Genomic DNA, 20,153 nt, shown 5'->3' on the forward strand with positions numbered 1-20,153 from the left:
CACACTGCTATGTGTAGCCTCCTTTTTTTTTTTTTTTGGTGCCATGTTATGATACAGTCTTGAAGGCTCCTTTTATTTTGAAGACCACTGGAATTGTGTGTAATCTCTATGTATGAAGTTTTCTGTTGAGGTTAGTGTCTTGGGCTTTCTCCTACCTGAAAATTCCTCCTAAGCAAAGATCGAGCATGATTTTCCTATAATTATGAGCACACACACAAAGCCATCCTCACAGAATTATGTGTGTCTGAGGGGACCTCCTGAGCTTTGTGCTCCAACCCCCTGCTCAGCACAAGTCCAGACACAACAGTTTGCCCTGGGCTTTGTTCTGTCATGTTTCAAATTGGTCCCACCAAAGCCTGTACCCATCTATCACTGCAGTGGAGTGAGCTGTCCCGTCATGTCTGTAATCCTGATGAGGTCAAGGCTCTGGAACTGCGCTCAGACTTTTAATTCCTCCTGTTTGCTTCCTGTGATGCATGCGTGTGCATCCAATTTTGCTTTCAGGAGGGAGGCAGAGGATTCCTAGAGCTGGTCATGCCACTTTTTAAAAGAGCTGTGGGTTTCCATTGCCTTTAATATTAGCAAGATCCCTTGCCCAGAGAGGGAAGGGTTCAGAGGCTGTGGTGGTATAGAGTGAGTAATAGGATTTGAGCTGATTCAGTCTTTATCCACAGCTATGCTGATATAACTCATATTTAGAAATGCTGTTATTTGGTAAGTTTCAGTGGGTATATGTAGATAAAGTGATCATGTGCTCAGGTGTTTCTTTACAAGATGTACAAATGTGCATTAGCACACTGAAAGGTGACCCCTCTGCATTTTTGTTTCGTTGCTTTTTTTTTTTTCCATTTCCTGAGCAAGGGAGAAAGTGAGGAGGGAAGCAAGATCTAAGGCTGCTTTTTGCTGGAAAACTTGATGTTTTTTGCTGTAAATATGGTAGTTGTGATAAAAAAAAAAACACTTAGAAAACCTCCATTAAAGTAGAATGCAAAATACAAAAAAAAAAAAAAAAAATAGAACTTCCTAGTATATTCTTTTTACCTTAAAAAAAAAAAATACAAGAGAAACTATGTGTTTCTGTAAAGGGATTAAGAAACTCCAGATGGCTGTTAAAAAAAAAAAATGGGGGTGGAGAAAGTCAAGAAGAAACATTTTCTATTGACTTGTTCTTTCTTTTTGGAAAGGTCACTGAAAATTTACACAGTGACAAAATAACAACCCAATTAGTATCTGTCCTGTAAAACTAAATGTTAATTTATTTCAGATTCTCCTCTATTGACAAGTGGGACTGATATTCAAGATGGACTTCTCTACATGAGTGCAGGGTGAAAATTACCAGACTGGTTATGAGTTTCTATAGCAATTGCTGTCAATTTTCAAACTGTAAAGAAAAAAAAGATATAATTAAATACTATCTGTGTGTTTATTTTGTAAAAAGAATATTCTTTTAATTATATTTCTGATAGCTATAAATTTGGTAATGTGAGTTCATCTTAAAGCACAGCATCCCCCTTGTCTAGTGCTTAAAAAAAGATTACAGTAGAAAATACTATTTCATCAATTGTCATTATATAGGAATTACAGAGTTAGGGGTCTAACATTTCCTTTATCATTCATTTCTTTAGGTGTCAGTGGTGCACTACCTTTACAAAATTAACTTCACTACATAATAAGAGATTAATTACCAACTGTGAAAAAGGATTATTATCTAGAGAACTAGTGAATTTTTTTAGAGAAAGGAATCTCTTTAATAAGGGGCCTTGAAATGCAGTTCTTCAAATGAGGAAGAGAAATTATTCTTCTTATATTCTGGAAAGAAAAGCAGATAAATAGCCTTTTCTGATAATTCCTTTAAATATTTTAGCCGTGAATTGACGTATCATCTAATCAAAGCAGTATCCTTTCATTTATGGTCTTTGCTTATCAGAATATTTCCATTCATATAGGCCACAAGGAAGACACAAAATTCACTGAGTGAAGGTCAGATCTTTCCCATTGAGTTGCTGTGATAGTGTCACAGACAAAAAGCCTGCTTGGGCACATCTCTCCATCCCTGCAGAGACAGTGGGATAGAGACAGTGGTGTGTCCTCCGTGTCCCTGGTCTGTGCTTAGAATGAGGTGATGTTTGGTGAGGAAGGAGCTGTACTGAGGTCTGCATGTTTGGGTTTTTTTTTCTGTTGACTTTAGTGGGCGTCAGATTATATACTGCTGTAGTTTTGTGTCGACTTCTTGTCTAGTCTAATTATGTCTTTAGCCCACCTTATTTGCAGGTTTGTGTGCTCATTGAAGGAGACTGTTGCTTTTGGGGGAGGCAAAAAGGCATGAAAGAAGTGTGTGTCTGTGTTCAGTAAACAGTGCTGCCTTTCTGAGAGGCTGGGTAAAGCAGAGCACTGCTGGGGTGGTGCGTTCAGACTCGTTCATCCCCAGGAGTTTGTTTAGCTCTGGTTTCCTCTGCAGACTGGCAGTGTGGGCTCTCTGGTCCCTGCTTGCTGTCAGCTGAGCTCATCCAGCGTTTACTGTGGGGTGGACGTGGCTGAGTCAGGCTCTACACAGTTCAGTCCAGGGCTGTAGGCACCCATTGGCACTTTCCCAGGACACAGGAGACTTGCTCCCTTGAAACTTTTGTGCTGTGTCCCAAGAGACAGAGAGAGAAACCTTCATCATCCTATGGCATCCTGGGCAGAACAGGGTAAGGGAGTGTTTAGAAAGTAAAGGACATTGCTGAGTTTGCTGCTTCTCCTGTGGAGGACCATTATCTGATTCAGTTTCCAGGATAATCATTCCTCTGTGGATGAATTTGAACTGCTTTGGTGGAGGATACTGCTCTTACAAGTGTCTGCCTCACTAAGTCAGTAGTTGGAAAGTATGGAATGGGTGCCTTTAATGACAACAGGAAAGCAGTCTGTGCCCTTGAATGCTGCTCTGCCATCTCTTCCTTCCTGAGGAAAAAAGTTCCTAGTTGAGTGTACCAACATCTTTGAACTTAAATTTTTCGCATCTGGCCACTCACTGTGTGCTTTTTGTTGTCCCAGTGCCTGACTCGAGGCCATGGAGTCTGATTTGCAGAAGTGTCAAGTGCTCACAGCAGCACCTGTAGTAATAGGGAGCTGTACTTTGAATTAAATCCCATGGCATCCTTGGTGCTCAGAAACATCAGGCCCCAGGAATGTCACATTGGGAGCAAAATTGATAGATGCTTTTCATCTTAAAGTTCCAAAGTGTCCAAGTTCCAGCTTCAATACAGGAGGCAGTAGTACTTGCCCAACTTAGAAAGGCATGCAGAAGAAGAAGAAAAGGAAGTGTAATATTTTGCAAACATTTAAATATTGTGGAACCAAATGCTTCATTGGGAAGATCGTAAAAGAAAGAATGTGTCTTCAGAGCTCGGTTTGAGTATTGCTGAGTGCGAGAAGCACTTGGGGTACGTGTTCAGCAACGCAAGGAATGCAAGCAGGGACCATTAACCATTGTCGTTTCCCTGTGCTGAACAGAGCAAACTCTCGTGGAAAGATTGATACTTGTTTGTCTCACTGCAGACAGCATCGTAATGTATTGCTAAGATGAGAGCATTTTAGTGTTCCTCAGGCAACCTTAATTCTACTTTTTCAGAATATCTGAATGTTTCATTGAAACACCAAGTGTTGTGTTAAGGTTAAGGCTCACTTTTGTGGGCCATTTTCAGGATGTTTTAAATTGAAAACTGAAAAATGGAAGTATTCTGTTGTATATCATCACATTCTTATGAGTCATCAGTGTAATATAATTACAAGTATTGTAGAGTAATTCTGTGTGTACATACTTCTATTGCATACACAAAATATTAGACAAAATTGAGAATTTATATGAACATAGTGGGAGAAACCTGGGGGGATTCTTCAAATAGCTGTGGAAGATTGAGTGCTTTATGTGGCAGTCTTTGTCCTCTTTGAATCTTTTCTAAGGAAGATCCTTCCTCATTCACAGGTAAATAAAGGTGGTCTGTTTTGTGCTCTTGGCCCCTGTGTAATGGTGTAAATTTTTCTACAGAGTACCTATACCTAGGCAGAGCATAGTTGCAGAGTCATCCTGCAGCCCATCCCTCACTTGTGTATCTGTTTCCATCATCTTTTACATTCCTTGTCAACTGCATGGCAAGAGTAAGCAAGAAGCCTCTGCAAAAAACAGCTGAAGGGCTTCAAGCAAAATCTTTTCTTTTGTCTTTTTCTAAACTTTTCTTATATAGTTTAGGTGTGACTTTGCAATGCTACATTTCTTTCATCTCCAATAGCTGGTAATATTGTATTGTGTGAAGCTCCTTCAACCACTTCATGCCAAACTTTAATACAATTTATGTCACTTTTTAACAAAATCATTGTACTTCAGAGAAAAAAAAAGTACTGCTGCCAGAATTCATGAATTTTGTACAAATCAGAAGGTAAATGAGAAAGAGTTACTTTGAACTTTAAGGAAAAATTACATGGTCTTAAACACTTTTTTGTCACCTAATTCATATGGAGATGGTGGCTTAATTTTAAGGATAATCACTAACTTAAATGTTCTACTTATTAACAAGAAAAGCATAGAGGTCTGGCTATGGTCCTGTAGTATTATCCTGATGAATAAGATGACTTGAGATAAATTATGTATAATTTATTTTTTTTAATGTAAGTGGCCATAGACACTTTGTACAGTGCAGGAAGAGGGAAATAAGGACTGGGGAGTCCTTAAAACATAATTTCCATTGCATTTGTGTCATATGAGTACCAAATAATGAAAGAAGTTGCTAGAAATGAGGAAACTAATTAAAAGAAATCTGAGAGAGAAATCTGAAAGAGGTATTAACATGAGGTGATTGCTCTGAGATGAAAGATTTTTGTTCTTTTCCTTGTAATTATATAGTGATGCTTGTTTCATAGTAAAACTTGCAGCTGAAATGGATACATAGGGTCAAATTCATCTAATCTGATTTACATGTCTGAAAGTTAAGTGTTTTTCTCTACATTTCTTATGATAGAGTGAATAATTATTTGTGGTATTCTCTCCCTATTTACAGTAGAGCTGAAGGATCTGGTTTAGATCAGATACTTTGCAACGTATAATGGTTAAGTAGCCACCAGTGTTGCCCAGAATTATGCTGCTTCTCAGCATCTTCTTGCAGATACCTGTGCATCTGCTTGGAAGCCTCCTCAAATCCCAAGATAATATATTAATAGCCATCAAATTGTAACTCTTTTGCCTTTAGTGAAACCTTTCAGTTTCTGCCCCAGAAGAGCTCTGGACAAAGCAGTGCCATTCCTCAGTGCCACTGAGCAGGAGTAGGATTAGGCACAGCTCAAGTCCTTAACCTGGGGATGCATTTCAAAGGGTTGTAGCTTCACAGAAGTCAAGCAGTACACTACAAGCTAAAGAAACTAATTTGGAAGTTCAGGTTTTGCTCCGAGTGTTCCTGGGAGCATGAAGATGAGAGAGGAAACAGGAGATTTTAGGCCCAGGAGGAAGAGCAGGTCATGGCTCACTATGTCTTCTCCTGAAGAAGCACAGAATTGAGTCTCCTGAGGTGTCTGTCTGTGCTACAGCTAAATACTTCCCCTTTTATGCATGTCTGTGTAAAAAATGTACCCGAAGACTGAGCATCCATAGCGGTGTTACAGGTGCCGATAAAGATATTTGCGGGTGTTCAGGTTTGACAAATGCCAGCTGGAAACGCTGGACTCAGGAGCAATATAGAGAGAAATGCAAGAGGATCTTTTGTGACATTGTCTTCAAATCCTGTTTGCTAATGTTGGTAACTACATGTTTAAATCACATCTATGCCTTAAGTAGCATGAGATCTATTGACAGAAAATATTTTGTCCAGGAACATGCAAAATTGTCAAATTTTTTAAGATGGAGGATCAACGAATAGGCATGGGTTGAGAAGCCACTCTTTGAAGAGCTCTATGTGAGCAAAAGTAAGAAATGTCCTTCAAGCTGGTATAGCACAGAGCTGATGGAGTAGTTCTCTTGTAAGAGGAAAACAAAAATTGGGAGTAGTGCTTCTGAACAATTTTTTTTGATCCTGTGCTATGTGACAATACATATAAATACACCTGGACCTTTTATGTTATGCTTTCTTAAAAATAAATAAATTGTGTGTACCCAGAACCTTGTAGGAGCTGATACAAAACACATGTAGTGGAATTCATTTGAGTTCATTGGACTATAAATGCTGTACTTCAGTATGAAATTTTCTTATATCTTTACCATCAGAATACTGAAGAACTATTGACAGAAAGATTTTGAACTTCAATGTTTTACATTTATTATGTGTCTTACCTAAATCATTCCAGAAAGGAAGGACTATTATCCCAACTCCAGTTATAAGGCAAGTGATGCCTAGGTCATCATAAGGCTTTTCATTACTTTCTTCCCAAGAATGAGTTTGTGGCAGAGGAGCTGAATCGTAAACCTTATCTGTCTGTTATTTTTATATATTGTAAAGCCAAGGAACCCCAGTCATAAGCTCAAGGCTTCTTTATGGTACAGGCTGTAGAAAAACAAAATGTGGTATCAGTCCCTGCCTGTGGAGGTTGAATTTATTGTGCAGTGTCAAACTTTTGGAGTAATCATGAGAGTGTGCTGCTGCCAGCTGAACATATTTTTTAACCTTTTTATATAGATACAGGTGTTCTGACTGTTCTGATTCTTGAACAGGAATATCAAACATGCTGAACAGTGTCCTGTGCTATGACAGATAAACTGCTACCTCTGTATCTTTTGAGGATGTCTTAATCTCATGAAGATTGTCCCACATTGTGATGATCTTTGTGTTCTTGTTCTTTGCTCTGTTGTTCTGTAAGAAAAGGACATTTTGTAAGACACTAAGCAGTCAACTTTGGTGAAATTTAACCAAGAGAGTTGCATCTGGGGACAATGAATATACATGAAGGGAATTTGTCCAGCTGTGCTTACACCCTGAGAAAATGAGATTCATAATTGAATTTCTGAAATGTATTGTCGGCTTGGTCTTTCTCTCTAGTGGGAGCCCCTCATGTATGTCTTTATAGCACTTATTTTTTCAAATCTCAATGGCCCCAGTGTCTAGGGAGATCTGCCAGTATTAAAAGATATTAAAAGGCCCAAACCCTCAAAATCCAGCTTTTCCTGAATGAACAAAACATAAAGAAAGGAATTGGAGTTTGCTTTTACAAACAAAGAACAAAAAGCAGTACTGTAGCCTGCAGACAGAGCCAGGGGAAAAAGACCAAATGAGTCAATTAATTTTTTGCTCTGTGACATAAATTAGGACAGCAAGTTGCACTGTCATCCATGGAAAATGTTCAGCCTTGAGACAGGGATAAGGAAAGCCCTCAAAAACTAAGCAAGCCATTTGTTCAGCTGTGCAGGCTGAAATACGGAGAAAAAGAAAACCATATACCATTAAAATATTTGTAGTTAATGACTAATGTCCTGTATTGCTCTTGGGAGTTAAGTGGACACTTTATCGTACATAATTTGAAAGGCAGAATGCTATTGCAGTGTATGGTTATGAACTCCAAAAAAAATATCCTAGGGTTTAAGTAAGATTCTGTTTAATGGTGGACTTGGCATTGATTTTGTTGGAAATGCTTAGGAGGGCTTGCAGGAATCAGAGAGATGGACTTGTGCAAAAGTAGGAAGATGGAAAGGAGCAAGGAAGGAGGACTGAGAAATTAGTAACTTCAGAAGCAGAAAGATAAAAAAATTTGGAGTTAAAATGTCCATTGGAGGTGGGAAAAATTAGGGAAAGCTCCTCTTTGTTGTTGCTTTGGTTCGTTCTTTCCTCATCTTGCTAATTTTGTTTTCCTGTCCTCTTCTGCTCTGGTCATCCATTTCTCCCTATCAGAAATGTTTTCTTCCCAGCTACTTGACCTGTTGAAATATTGGTAAAATAGTAGAATGAATGTTAATTACATATTAGAAGAAAGTAGAATCTGGTGGATGGCTTCCCTGGGTAGATTTTTTAAGCAGGCTGTTCTTTTAGTATATACATAGCTCTTTTGATTATAGAACAAAAATAAACATACTTATTAAAACTTATTCAAAGCCTTTAAAGTCTTTTGCTCTTCTCTCAAATGGAGAGAACAGAAAAGATCGGTCTGACCCAGGAGACATAGATGTGGTGTCAAAGTGACTGTTATTGTTAGAAAATTATTCCACACATGAGATTTAGAAAGATAAGTTCTCTTTCCATAGAATAGGCATAATTGAATGTTTACTTCTTTTCTTGAGTTCTTGAAGAGGGGCTCTCTTAGCATGCATAGTCTGAATGCCAAGTCCTCATTTTAGGATTTAATTTAAACAGAGTTGCACACAGGAGCCTGAATGCATCAATTTAACTGAGTTACAAAAGAACACTGTGATGGTTTTGATTTTTGCTTTCACTGGAGAGGAGTTCAGTGAAAACTTTGGTAAGCTTTTTGGCTTCAGTTGCTTAACATCCCAGCCATATGACCTTGCAGTTTCAGAAGCTCTTCTCTATTAGACTGATGCCTTAGTATTACTTTTTTTCTATGTGAAACTTTTGACTCCCAACATATATCTGAAATAATTTATGGAAATAATAAGGAAGTAATTTAAAATGGCTTATTTTTAACACAAGTAAACATGTTTGCCTCATTGATGTGGCAGTTATGTAGACTATGCATTCCTAGTCTCTAGAAATAAGTAAATATTTCTTTTGCAGAACCTGTTTTTCAAAGCCTGATTTGTCAGCTGTCCATTAATCACATAGCACTCAAATCTGGGCCTTGGCATTTGTTTCCAGAATTTGTGGTGTTTTGTATCAAGTCACATGTTCATTATGTCTATAACTTACTTTCTATACAGTTTAAAACTGATTTGTTTTGTAAAACATGATTTGTAATCCGTGTGCCCTTGAGAATCTCTTCACCCCTCTTCCCACCATTTTAGTTCTAGAACTGGCTCCATTAACAATCATAGTTTGGACAGAAAGGAGGAGATCAAATTCAGGTTATGCTTCTGGAACTCATCCCAGATTTCAGTTACTCATACTTTGGGTGTATTAATTTTTGTGCATTTTGTGAAGAACACCTTGTCTGCAGGCTGTTGTGTATTCATGATTTTGCCTCAATCCAAGATCAAAATTTAATTTCTTTCACTTCTCAGTAACTGCTGAGTGTGACAATTTGAAGACCCAATTTAGGGTCTATTGAAAAAGAAAGATTTCTTTATTGGCAGCTTTACAGAAGTAGCAAAAATTCTTAAATAAAAGCCAGTATCAATATAAAAATAAGTATGACTAGAATGTAAACCAAAAAAGCTGTCAACCTGTTACTAATGCTGTGTTCCAAATTATGTCTTAAAATTGTTGTACAGAGCAGAATGTCTTGCCTCACACTTCTTGAAAAGGGTGAGTGTTTCTGTCTGTGTTTTTTTCTGAGGATTCAGGGCGATATGATCCATTAATTCTGGCAGGTCATTATTTATGCCTTAGTGAATAATTGGGAAGATTCCCATCCTGACTGAGCAAATTTAACTTCTGTTTAACATTGTTTTTTGGAGAATGACTTGCTTGGTCTACATTACATGTAAACTGATTCATCTGGGCTCAAAGCTGAAATCCAGGACAAAGAGATATGACTTATCAAGGAAGATAAGGACTCTTGAGCTTTTCTGTAGGACAGGGCTGCAATGATGCAACCTTTTGACATCAGATTTGGGCTGTCCTAGCCCTCAGTGTGGGAAGCCACTCAAATTGTTTTATCCTTTCCTCCTCCATCTTTGGCTACCTGACAAGCAAAGCTTCCAGCAATTTTCTTCTGATGGGGAGTCAAATTTTTCATGTGAGGCAGCAGGAGCCTGGCAGTGTAAAAACCTTTGATGGCCAGTTGGGGAAAGCTTGTATGTTAGGAAAGCTTAATCTGTTGGGCTATGTTATTTCAAGCAGTGATGCTATGATTGCCCCACCAGGTCCCTGGAATCTGGTGCTTTGGCCAAGTCTCCTCATCAGAACCTCAAATTGCTTTTTGCCACATTTAATGCGGTGCTGTGTTCATGCGTCCTGTCTTGTTGACTCACATTCACTTGACTTCTTTGCATAATACTTGCCAAAATTGGGTGCATTTAAATATGTATTTGTGTTGGGTAAGCTATGGGTTGCTCCCTCACTCAACAGAAGATACTGGCTCATTTAATTTCCAAGTCACCTGATCATTTCCAGTCAGAAATATGTTTAGAAGCATGCATTAATCTTGTTGAGTCCCCCAAGGTAGTTGTTCAAATGACTTAAGTCAATGCTGCATTGACTTGGAGCTTTACAAATAGAAAGTTGGAGAAGAGGTCAGAGCCAAAATAATTGAAGATTCAGAGTGCAGAGACTTGCTAGTGATGATTTGAGGAGGAATTTTAATAATCTGAATTTTCCTTTCTCTTTCAATGATTTTGTCTGAGTAGAGGTAATTCTTCACTGATTAAGCTTTCACTGGGGGCATTTGAGAAGTTTGTGGTTTGAAGGCTGATAATTGTGCAAGGATCATCCAAAAGACAAGTTCAGTTCAGTGAATAGGTGTTTAATCATAGCTCAGATGACGCTGCTCTGAGCTGCTAGGCAGATCGCAGAATTTCATTGTCTGCTATGAAGTGAAAAAACCTGTGATGTGTCCCAGTCCTTCTAAAAAAACTCCCAACAAACCAAGCAAGAAAACCAGGACAGAAAAGAAGTTGCTGATATAAAATCAAGACATTTATTGCAGAGTTCAAGTTCCTAGCAAGTCAATAAGGAAAAAAAGCGTTGCAGTGAAAGTGTTACAGTTACCATTCTCATATCAAAATATTAAAAAAGCCCAAGTCTTAAATGCAAAGCTCTCCTAATCAGAATATGCACCTGTTCTTATCTTGTCATATCTTTTTTTTTTTCCTGTCTGATCTACCAGTAATCATCACTAATATGGGGAAGGAGGATGATCACCCCCATCATGTATACTTTATTGAGCATCTGTGAATTAATAATGCTAGTGCTTAATCTGGCATCTTTCGGTTTCAGGTTTAATGCCTCTGTTGAGATTAAGCAGTGACCATTCAGAACCCTCATGGATACTGCTCCTGGTGCTTTACTTTACCTCTGGAGGAGGGGCTTGCTCTATAGAAATGCCCATATGTATGTGTAAATCTGATACTTCTGAAATGCATAGGAGTTCTGTCACTGAGGCAGAAGTTGTTCATCTAGGAAAGGCAAGCTGGAAGTTTGAAGATGCAACACCATTGCAATGAATTATCTTCCCTTCTTCACAGCCATACGAATGTAATTAATATACTGGTGTATGGAAAGAAATAGTACTTTCAGCATGGAAGAGAAACAGTTTATGGTCTATGCTTAAAGTCAAAGCTCAAAATCCCATCCAAATGCAAATTTCAATTTGTATTCAGTTTCTTTGTAGTAACTCTGCTTTCTCTAAAACTCAACAGAAGCAAGTTGTGCTGTTCTTAGTGTAATGTGATGGACTGTAGGTTTCCAGAATCAGATTAGCTCATAGTCTGCTGGTTGGTCTAAGCACTGTTTTGGCAGCTCTGCCATGAAGTACCTTTTGAGTTCACACCTGGTCCTCTATTTCCTAGGACTTCCACAGTTCAATTGATGAACTGTCTGCTTTCAAATGTCAGAAAGTGCCAAATCCTCCCTTTGAGCACATGAGAAGGGACAGGCAGAATATCCTGACTCTTCTCTGAAGTACTGTTACGAGCTGATGCAGCAGGTGAGATGCAGAGAAGTTCTGCTGAGGACCTGTTATTCCAGAAAAATAGGTAGGTTCAAGTGAATTAATGAAATTGAAGTTGTGAGTGTGTCTCTTCCCAAGCTTGGTATGCCTCTGTCTATTTGAACAGAACTCAGACCCATTTAGTCTCAGCATTGAACGCAACAGGGTAACTCAGGATGTCTGTCATCAGTGTCCAAATAACAGGAGCTGTTTCCTTTCTGATAGCAGAGACAAGGCTCAGAAAGAAGACTTGTGCTTCCAGCTTCCTGCGTGAGGACAGGGAAGCTGCTAAGTTCAGAGTTTCCAAAAAATTTGTTTAGATTGATACTGATAAGGCTGCTGAGACCCTGGTGCATACCTGTGAGATGGGCAGTGATGTTGTGTGATTCAGGAGCACACTGCAAGTGCTGATGGTGTGGAGTCAAGTCTGTCACAAATGCACATGTCCTTTCAGCATGTGTGTTTGTTTAGGCATTTGTTTAAGTTTTTAAAAGCTCTGAGCCTTTGCCAGGGCTTCTGGGCTCTCAGCTTATTTCAAAATCAGTAGGATGATGGCTAAACATAGACTTAGTTTCTTGTGTTGGAAATATCCCTGTTTGAATGAATCAGTGCTTCTGCCCTGTAACTGAAGGAAGATATGAATATTTACTTTCCTGACAGAAGTGTTGCATCATTAACATCTGTACAGCTTTTACTTATTAAATATTCTTGTCCTTTGTACTTTAAATATTTAGTGCTGCATAAAAGGGGTTTGTTTATGTGAGAGCAGTGGCTTTTCCCAGGAACAGCTCAGGATTTCCCTGGTCAGAGGTGTGATGCTAATGCAACGGTGTCTCACATCCCATTGCTCTGTTTCTTCCAGAAGCATCAAAAGAGGCAATTATGGTGATTTGAAATGTTGGTAATGATGTTAATGCTCTATAGGCTTGACTTGATCTGTCAGACCAAGGAAAATACTCTGAACAGGGGATTCATGTTTATGTGTCTTATAAAACACAGCAGAGACCAGTGAGGAATGGCTCAGCTCAAAGCATAGTAAAGGATAGTGATGTATGGCATTATGCAGCATTTCTCAAGCCTGTCTGAAACTTCAGACACAAATTGTCAAGGTTTTGTTTTATTGTCATTTCTGGTTCCTGGACTCAGTGATGTGTTCAGTCTTTCTGCAGTTTTTGATTTAAGTAGGATCTGTCCTGTAGCCTTTAGATCATTCATTTGGCAGTTATTTTTAAGATTTTCTGGTTTGCCATTTCACCTTTTTCTTTATTTCCTCTTAATAAATAGATGAACATTTTATCAGTAATTTTCCATGCTGTGAACTTAAGCTCTTGAATTTTTATGTTGTTTGTGTGTTGCAGCTGGTGCTCAGGATAAAATTGGCTGGGCATTTGGCTTGGGTTTGGAGAGGCTGGCCATGATCCTGTACGATATCCCTGACATCCGACTGTTCTGGAGTGAAGATGAACGCTTCTTGAAACAATTTATTGGGCCTCACATTTGGCAAAAAATAAAGTTCCAGGTAAAATAACATATATATGATAATAATTTAGTGTGATGTATGCACATATGTAGTGAATATCACATAATTGGAATTCTTTGTCATGTAAAGATTAGGATTTAAAGCAACAGCTTTACAGCTATCTTGGTTCTCTGATATTCTTCAGTGAAATCCAGCTTTTGATAATAACATTTTTTTTAACTAGATAATGTTGTAAGTTCCTGCTGATACCCAGTCAACATCCCTGTTCTGAGTAATGCTTAAGCACATATTTAACTTTTAAATATATCCAGAACAGGGTTTGATTTAGGCCTGTGGTTTGATTATGTAATGGTTTGGTTATGTCCTTGAGTTGTGTCCGTGATTCTGTTTCATTATAAATATGTGTTTGATGCAAAACATTCAAGGATCATAACACATTCTCGATTTTCCCCATTGTTTTCACGCTACAATCATTGATGATTGATCATTGATGTCAGTGGGAGTTTCAGTGTTAACCTTTGGCAAATTCTTTGTGGATGTGCCTTGGCATCTTCAATGTCAGCTCTTTTCTCCTGGCTATTGCAGGGGAGAGTGCAGGCTCAGCTTGTATTTGTTTTGTTACTTCTCTGCTGAGGTGATTTTTGTGGTTAACAACCTTATCTTGCTTTTTTGTACTTGCAAAGCACTCAGGCATGACTGGATTGAGTGGAAATGCGACTTCCATAATGCTCTTCAGCAGGAGTATGGGGAGGTTCAAGTCAGGTGGTGTCAGCTGCTCTTTGAGGGAGTTGAACTGACACGGATGCTTGACAAAGTCTGAAGCGCTAAAGCAGTAAAATACTTTTTGCAGCTGCCTTTTACCATTTGGTTTGGTTTCTTTGTTTACAACTTGATTATGTTTTTTTTAAGAATTGTAGTTATTAAAGGGGAGATCAACAATGATAGATGACATTTGCATATTGTCCACGTCAGACGTCCATCCATTTGTTTTTAGCAGTATCCATCCATTTTTTTTAAGTTCATGGCAATTCTCACGTATCTTGTTTGGTACCATCAAAATATACCATTTGAGATAAGTTTGGGGGATAGTTTTAGCTTTTTTGGTTTGGGTAGGGGTTTGGGGATTTTTTTTTTGATTGGTTGGATTTTTTTATTTGTTTGGTGATAACTGAAATTAGTGCATTCAGCTTCTAGTTAGTTATCTTACAGAAAGACAGGTTTTTGCCACTGTTCCTGAAGGTGTGACTGCTTGTAGGCTTCCTTGATCTCCTACAGAATGTTTGTTGTTCTTTTCAACAAGAAATGCTCAAGACTCCTTTTCAGCTCTTATCTTTCTCATTGGCTTTGCTCTTGAGCTTGTGGCTTGGTTTATAGATTGCAATCGGATGGAGCTGAGATGAGATTTCTTGCTTGCTTTAAAATTGTGAATCCAAGCTTCAGACTGATATTAGCAGTGGATTGGGTTTTTGGGGAAAGGCCCAGATTGTTGGAATGCTATGGACTGATGTTGAAGGTGAGTCAAAGAGAGGGCTCTGTGTCTGGCTTCTCTAAGTTGCATGTAGTTTCCATGTTCAGTTTTAGGTAAGTCAGGTGAAGTGAAGCGATCTGAAGATGTTAAAGGCACAGGTTACTGTGGATAAGCTCAGAGAAAAATACATGGTTTCTAGAAAACTAAAAGTGATTTTTTTTAATTGGTGCCATTTGGCAGACTTAGTTTTGGTTCTTTCTCTCTTCTAAAGAAAGGGTATGGCCAGTGCTTTAAAAACAGATTTTTTTTTCTCTGGTATCAAGAACTGTTTAGGGATTTTTTTTATTATTATTTTTCTTTTTTTTTTTTTTTTTTTTTTTTTCTTTTTTTCCTGTTGTGTTTTTTTTTTTTTCTTTTCCCCCTTTCCCTTTTATATACATACGTACACCTACTTGACTTGGATGTTTCATGTTCAGTTTTGGTAACTCACCCCAACTCTTAGTTTACATTTTTCCATTCTGTATCTGAAGATAAGAGAATAGAGGCAAGCTTAGGTTTTTGTTTGAAAGCAAGTTTATATCCAGTTTTCATCTGGTATCTTACATTGAGCTTTTTTGAGCTCTGTGCTGTACATACTTCTAGTACATACTGGCATTGCTTTTTAAAGGGTTAATGACCCTTCAAATGAAAATACTATGAAATACTCTTTGGTGCTACCATAAGATCTCCATTTTTTTCTTCTGTTCTGTGTTATTTTTCAGGTATGCTGTAAAACCAAGTTAGCAGTCCTTCTGTTCCCGTCTACTTGCTAAAGAGTCATAATTAATGAATCACATGGTTTATTCATATGATATTTGAAAGAAAACTTTTAGCCTGTCTTCTGGTGTTGATGTTGTAAGAAATCTCAATGGATATTTTAAAAGTCAGATTTTCTGCATGCAAGACCATGCAGTGCTTTTCAGCCTGACTGAACTGAGCAAAGACAGACCAAGTGTTTTGAGAGCCTTTCACGAAAGAAAATGAATCCTGTGGCTCAGAAGGTCCAGGTAAATGTCCATTCTTTATGTGCTTAACTGAGAGAGACCTCTCAACCTTTGGGTACTCCCCCAAACCCTTTCTTATTATCTGAATATGTTCCACCAACATAAATATTTTTCTTTCCCTTCATTAAAATGTTCTTCAAATATATGAAGTCCACATTGCATAGCAGTAACCTGTAGCTGGGCTAAATATACTCTTGCTCAAAAACTGCACTTAGTTGGAGCATTTTCTTGGGACTTGGAGTATAGGTCTTATGCCTTTTACCAGCCTGAATGTGTCAGACTTTTCCCTGTGTCATCAGTTGCTCAGTACGTGTGTGCAGGCTTCAGTAGGTCAAAAAGCTGCTGGGAAAAGCTGACAGTGCTTGTACCACTGTGGCCACTCAGCCCAGCAGTGTTAGAGTGCTTCTCCCCACAGATCAGATTATTGCCTGGATTTGGATTAGCAAATCACTCCAGCTATAATTTGACACAAGTCACAGCAGTGTGGGGATCAAGGTCTGGTAACTTGCTGTCAATTGTTTGTGTAGGGCTTCTGCTCAGACTGTGAAATAAAAGGCTGAGGATGGACAGGGCAGGAAGGACCAAGAACCTGCAAGGCACAATGTAATAAAACAAATAGCTCCATTCTGATCTAGTCTGCTGTTTTATATCTCTGTTTGTCAGGGCCCTGAGCACAGTTCCATGTAATCACTTTGTGGCTTATGCTGAGCCAGCGTTCTTTAAAAAAAAAAAAAAAAAAAAAAAAGGTCCAAAAAAAGGACAACTCTCAGGGAAAGGTACAAAAATGAAATGACATTTAGAGAAGGAAGGCACTCACAGTTCAGATGTAGTGTGGTGTGCCCAGAGGTGTTGATTAAGAAGAAAGGTCTCTGGCAGCAGGATGGATCCTGGAGCCTCCATCCTTTTGCTGCCAAGGCAAGCAAGTGGCACATCTTGTTGAGTGACTCCTGATGTGCTTTCCCTTCACAAAGTCACTTTGATTTGATGCTCCTGGTGTCTCTGGCTGCTGTTTTTTTAAATAGTTACTTATTTTGATTGCCGAGGAGCCTTGTGGCCTGTACTGAGGCCAAGCAGAGGCATGATTATGGCTGTTCTGGCACTGGTACAGAGGGAATCTGGATCAGATTTCTAGCAAAACTACAGACTCCCTCTGTGAGATTATGGGTATTGCTGCCTTCTTGATTTCCTCATTTCTGCATTATCTGTAATATTCTGCAATATCTGCAATAAGCCTAGCAGTGCCTATTTTTTATCACCCCCTTCCATCATCTAGTGTCTGGTGGCACATGCCGTCCCTCAAAATTCAATTCCGTCAAAACTACCTGCTAGCTTCAAAACTCAAAATAATAGACTTTCTAACCAGGATCATTTTAATGTCTCCAGAAGAGACAAAGCTCCTGGACCAGTGCTGCTGGGAGACCTGAGGGGATAGTAGCCTTTGGCAGTGGGGTGAGGAGACTTGACAAACAACTTGAATTGACACTGTTCACCTCCTGCACAGCTGTAGCCAGAACAGTATATGTGGCCGTAATCCAGGACACTCTTTCTGCTTTGTAAAGTGAACAGTCAAGGATAGCAGAGATGAAGTAAAGCACATAATCAAAAAGATGTAGTTGTGTGGAAAGAAGCAATTCATTAAACTGGAAAGGCAATCAAAGCAGGCTCCTCTTCCTCTTGTGCAAGATAGCAAAGGCTGGGCCTGCTTGCTCCCATTTGCCTTTGCTCAGTGTGCTGTAGGAATTAAGCTCCTGTTCTAATGACAAAGGATTTACACAGTAGCCCAGTTTGCACTGTTTGCTGTGTATGTGAGCCCTCTTGTTCACACCATTAGACAGTCCAACTTTTCTACCTTACTGGCACATTTCAGTTTTCATGGACAGTAATCATCCCTGTGCATCTTTCCTGTGCACAAGCCTGATTGTTGCTGGGAGACACAGAGCTTGTCCTGAAGCTTTAGAAGATGCTGAAAATAAAATGCACTGTCAAGTGTAAGGGGAAACTTCAGCAAATTAAACCATCCTAGTCTATATCCTATATTCCATGCTTGAGAGGGAGAACATCTAGACTATATACCATCCATTTCAACCAGTTTGATCTTATTGCATGCACTGCACAGGGTGGATTTGTCTGATCCATCATTAGTATGCTACTCTATATAATTTATATTTATCTCCTTAGTCTTTGATTAGCGTTATTTTCAAATAAAAATTAAATTGATTCCCTGGTTGCTGCATTTTCAGATATTTTTCATCAAGATTAGGTAACTTCATGCTAAAATGGTTATTCATTTATTATGTTTATTTTCTAATAGTGCATTTGTTAAAGCCGAATATGCAACCGTTAGTATGTAAATTTAACCTGGATGTTTGAACAAATAAGGTATAGCTTCAACTGTGACTTATTGTCTGATTAGTTTTAATGTAATTGAAGATATATAATGTGTGTGTCTGCATGTGGAGGTACAATAGAGAATAGACTGATGATGTTGTAGCATAAACGTTTTACTGGCATGACTTTGGGAAGGTTGAATATCTAAGAGTGACTTACATAGAGCATCTTAAGTGCATGTCAATAAAACCTTACAGTGCTGTGCATCATCTCAGGTTTGTCTGTATGCTCTGCAGAACACCATGAAACTCCTTTTTTAGTGTTGGATATGCATGGAAAGCGAGCAAAAATACCTCCTTCATTGCAGAGATGCTGCACTAAGCTGCATGATTGGGTTAGAAATCACTTGATCATTGGGATGTTCTATCTTGTATCATTTGTAGGTAGTGCTGGTATTGAAGCTCTGGGAACCTGAGCCCTCTGGCCCCAGCCAGACAAAGTACTGAAGCACATGCTGAGCTTTAAACTTGTGAGCAGTCCCATTTAAATCAATGGGATAGTTCCTATGCTCAGTCAAACACAACCCAAATGCCTAAATAGCTTCAGGTCAGAGATCTCCACATTTCCTGGGATCCTACTGAGAGTGATCAGCACCTTGCAGGGCTGAAGCAGTGGAAACTTTCAAAATTACTTTGAGGAGCAAGAAGAGTTTAATCTGACAAACCAAAAGCTCAATTTGCAAAATCTTTTTTCTAAGCCAGTTTTACTGATCAACACTTGGGTAAAAAAAGTCAACAACCAAAATTCTAGAGAGTAAACAGCACTTGAATTCCCATTCTCAACTAAAGAAAATTGACTGAAAACACAGTGAGGAAAGAAAATAGTAGGGGCTGAGAATGAGGAAATGGGATGGACAGTCAAGTGGGACTGAGTACAAAAAAGCCCAAGGCACTGATACACTCATATAAGACAAAATGAAAGAAACATGGAGGAGAGAACTGCTGTACTTTGAGCATTAGGGGCAGTATGAAAAAAAGTCTGCTTTAAAGTTAAGTTTAAGCAGATAGGGGGGAATGGGATGAAAGGGGAAGAAATACATGGGAGAGTAGGTTTATGGCAAAAACTGTTGAGGCTGATGCAGAAGTCTTTTTCTAGATAATCAGAAAGTTTTCCTGGGTTTTGTACTGCACACATCTACTCTTGATCTCCTTTTGAAAGATCAACAAGTAGGAGGGACCACAAAAATTATGACCACTAGCCATCAAAGCAAGTCTTTAAAGTACTATCATGTGCTTGTGAGATGAGTGTGGGGCACTTGCGATTTTGCTTCTGGATTTGTGAAACCCTTCATGTGTCAGAACCCAGGCCCATGACAAAGGCTGTACTGAGATGATATTCACAGAATCACAGAATATCCTGACCCAGAAGGGACCCACAAGGATCATCAAATCCAGTTCCTGGCCCTGTATGAGGCCACCCAAGAATTACACCGTGTGCCTGAGAGCATATTACTGAAACTCTTGGTAAAAATAAGCACTGACAAGGGATTTGGTTCCCAACAATCTAGCTGCTGCCCCCTGAGCTAATACCAATGATGCCAATTTTCATGCATACCCTGTTTCCATCCCTCCACCCACCCAGTGTAATCTAGTCTTACTGATAGCCTCCCATTGAACCTGAACAAATCAGCAGTAGTTTAATTCCTTTCTGCTTGTACTTTTCTAAGTAAATAAAATGAATAAATAAAAAATGTCAATAGCCCTTTCTGCCTAGATTAGTTAGTGATATTTATCTTATGTACTGTGTTGTCTGCTGAAGTACCAAAGGGCAAGGTAAATCCATTTCATCCATTTAGCAGCCACCTTGATAACAGTCGGATGTACAGACAAGCCCATGGCATTCATTAGCAAAAACACCACTCCCTTCCTCTTTTACCTATGTTCCTTGAAAATACTTTAAGTATTTCTATCTTGTTTTCACAGTCTTAGGATAGTTAAAAACTCTCTTGTTCACCTCTGTTAACTTGTCTCATCCCAATAGCACATTTAGTTTAGATTTGGCTTGTGGTGATTCGAAGCAAAATAGCTGATTTGGGCTGTTCTTTTTTGGATGTTAAGGA

The 20,153-nt window shown here is 38.8% G+C and overlaps 1 protein-coding gene across 5 annotated transcripts in view; it reads left to right on the forward strand.

The window, feature by feature from the left end:
• FARS2 (phenylalanyl-tRNA synthetase 2, mitochondrial) overlaps window positions 1-20,153 on the forward strand; it is a 236,713-nt gene that overhangs the window by 128,410 nt on the left and 88,150 nt on the right. For all 5 annotated transcript variants that reach the window (XR_010721854.1, XM_066187614.1, XM_066187627.1 and 2 more), the window contains exon 6: window positions 13,074-13,234. Coding sequence is in view for 4 of the 5 variants with exons in the window: in XM_066187614.1 (XP_066043711.1) it covers window positions 13,074-13,234 (161 nt within the window). In the remaining variant the exon portion in view is untranslated. The remainder of the gene's footprint in view (window positions 1-13,073; window positions 13,235-20,153) is intronic.

Source organism: Chamaea fasciata, unplaced genomic scaffold (assembly GCF_029207755.1).
Source record: "Chamaea fasciata isolate MVZ Bird 193981 ecotype frontalis unplaced genomic scaffold, bChaFas1.0.hap1 SCAF_1, whole genome shotgun sequence".
NCBI lineage: Eukaryota > Metazoa > Chordata > Aves > Passeriformes > Sylviidae > Chamaea > Chamaea fasciata.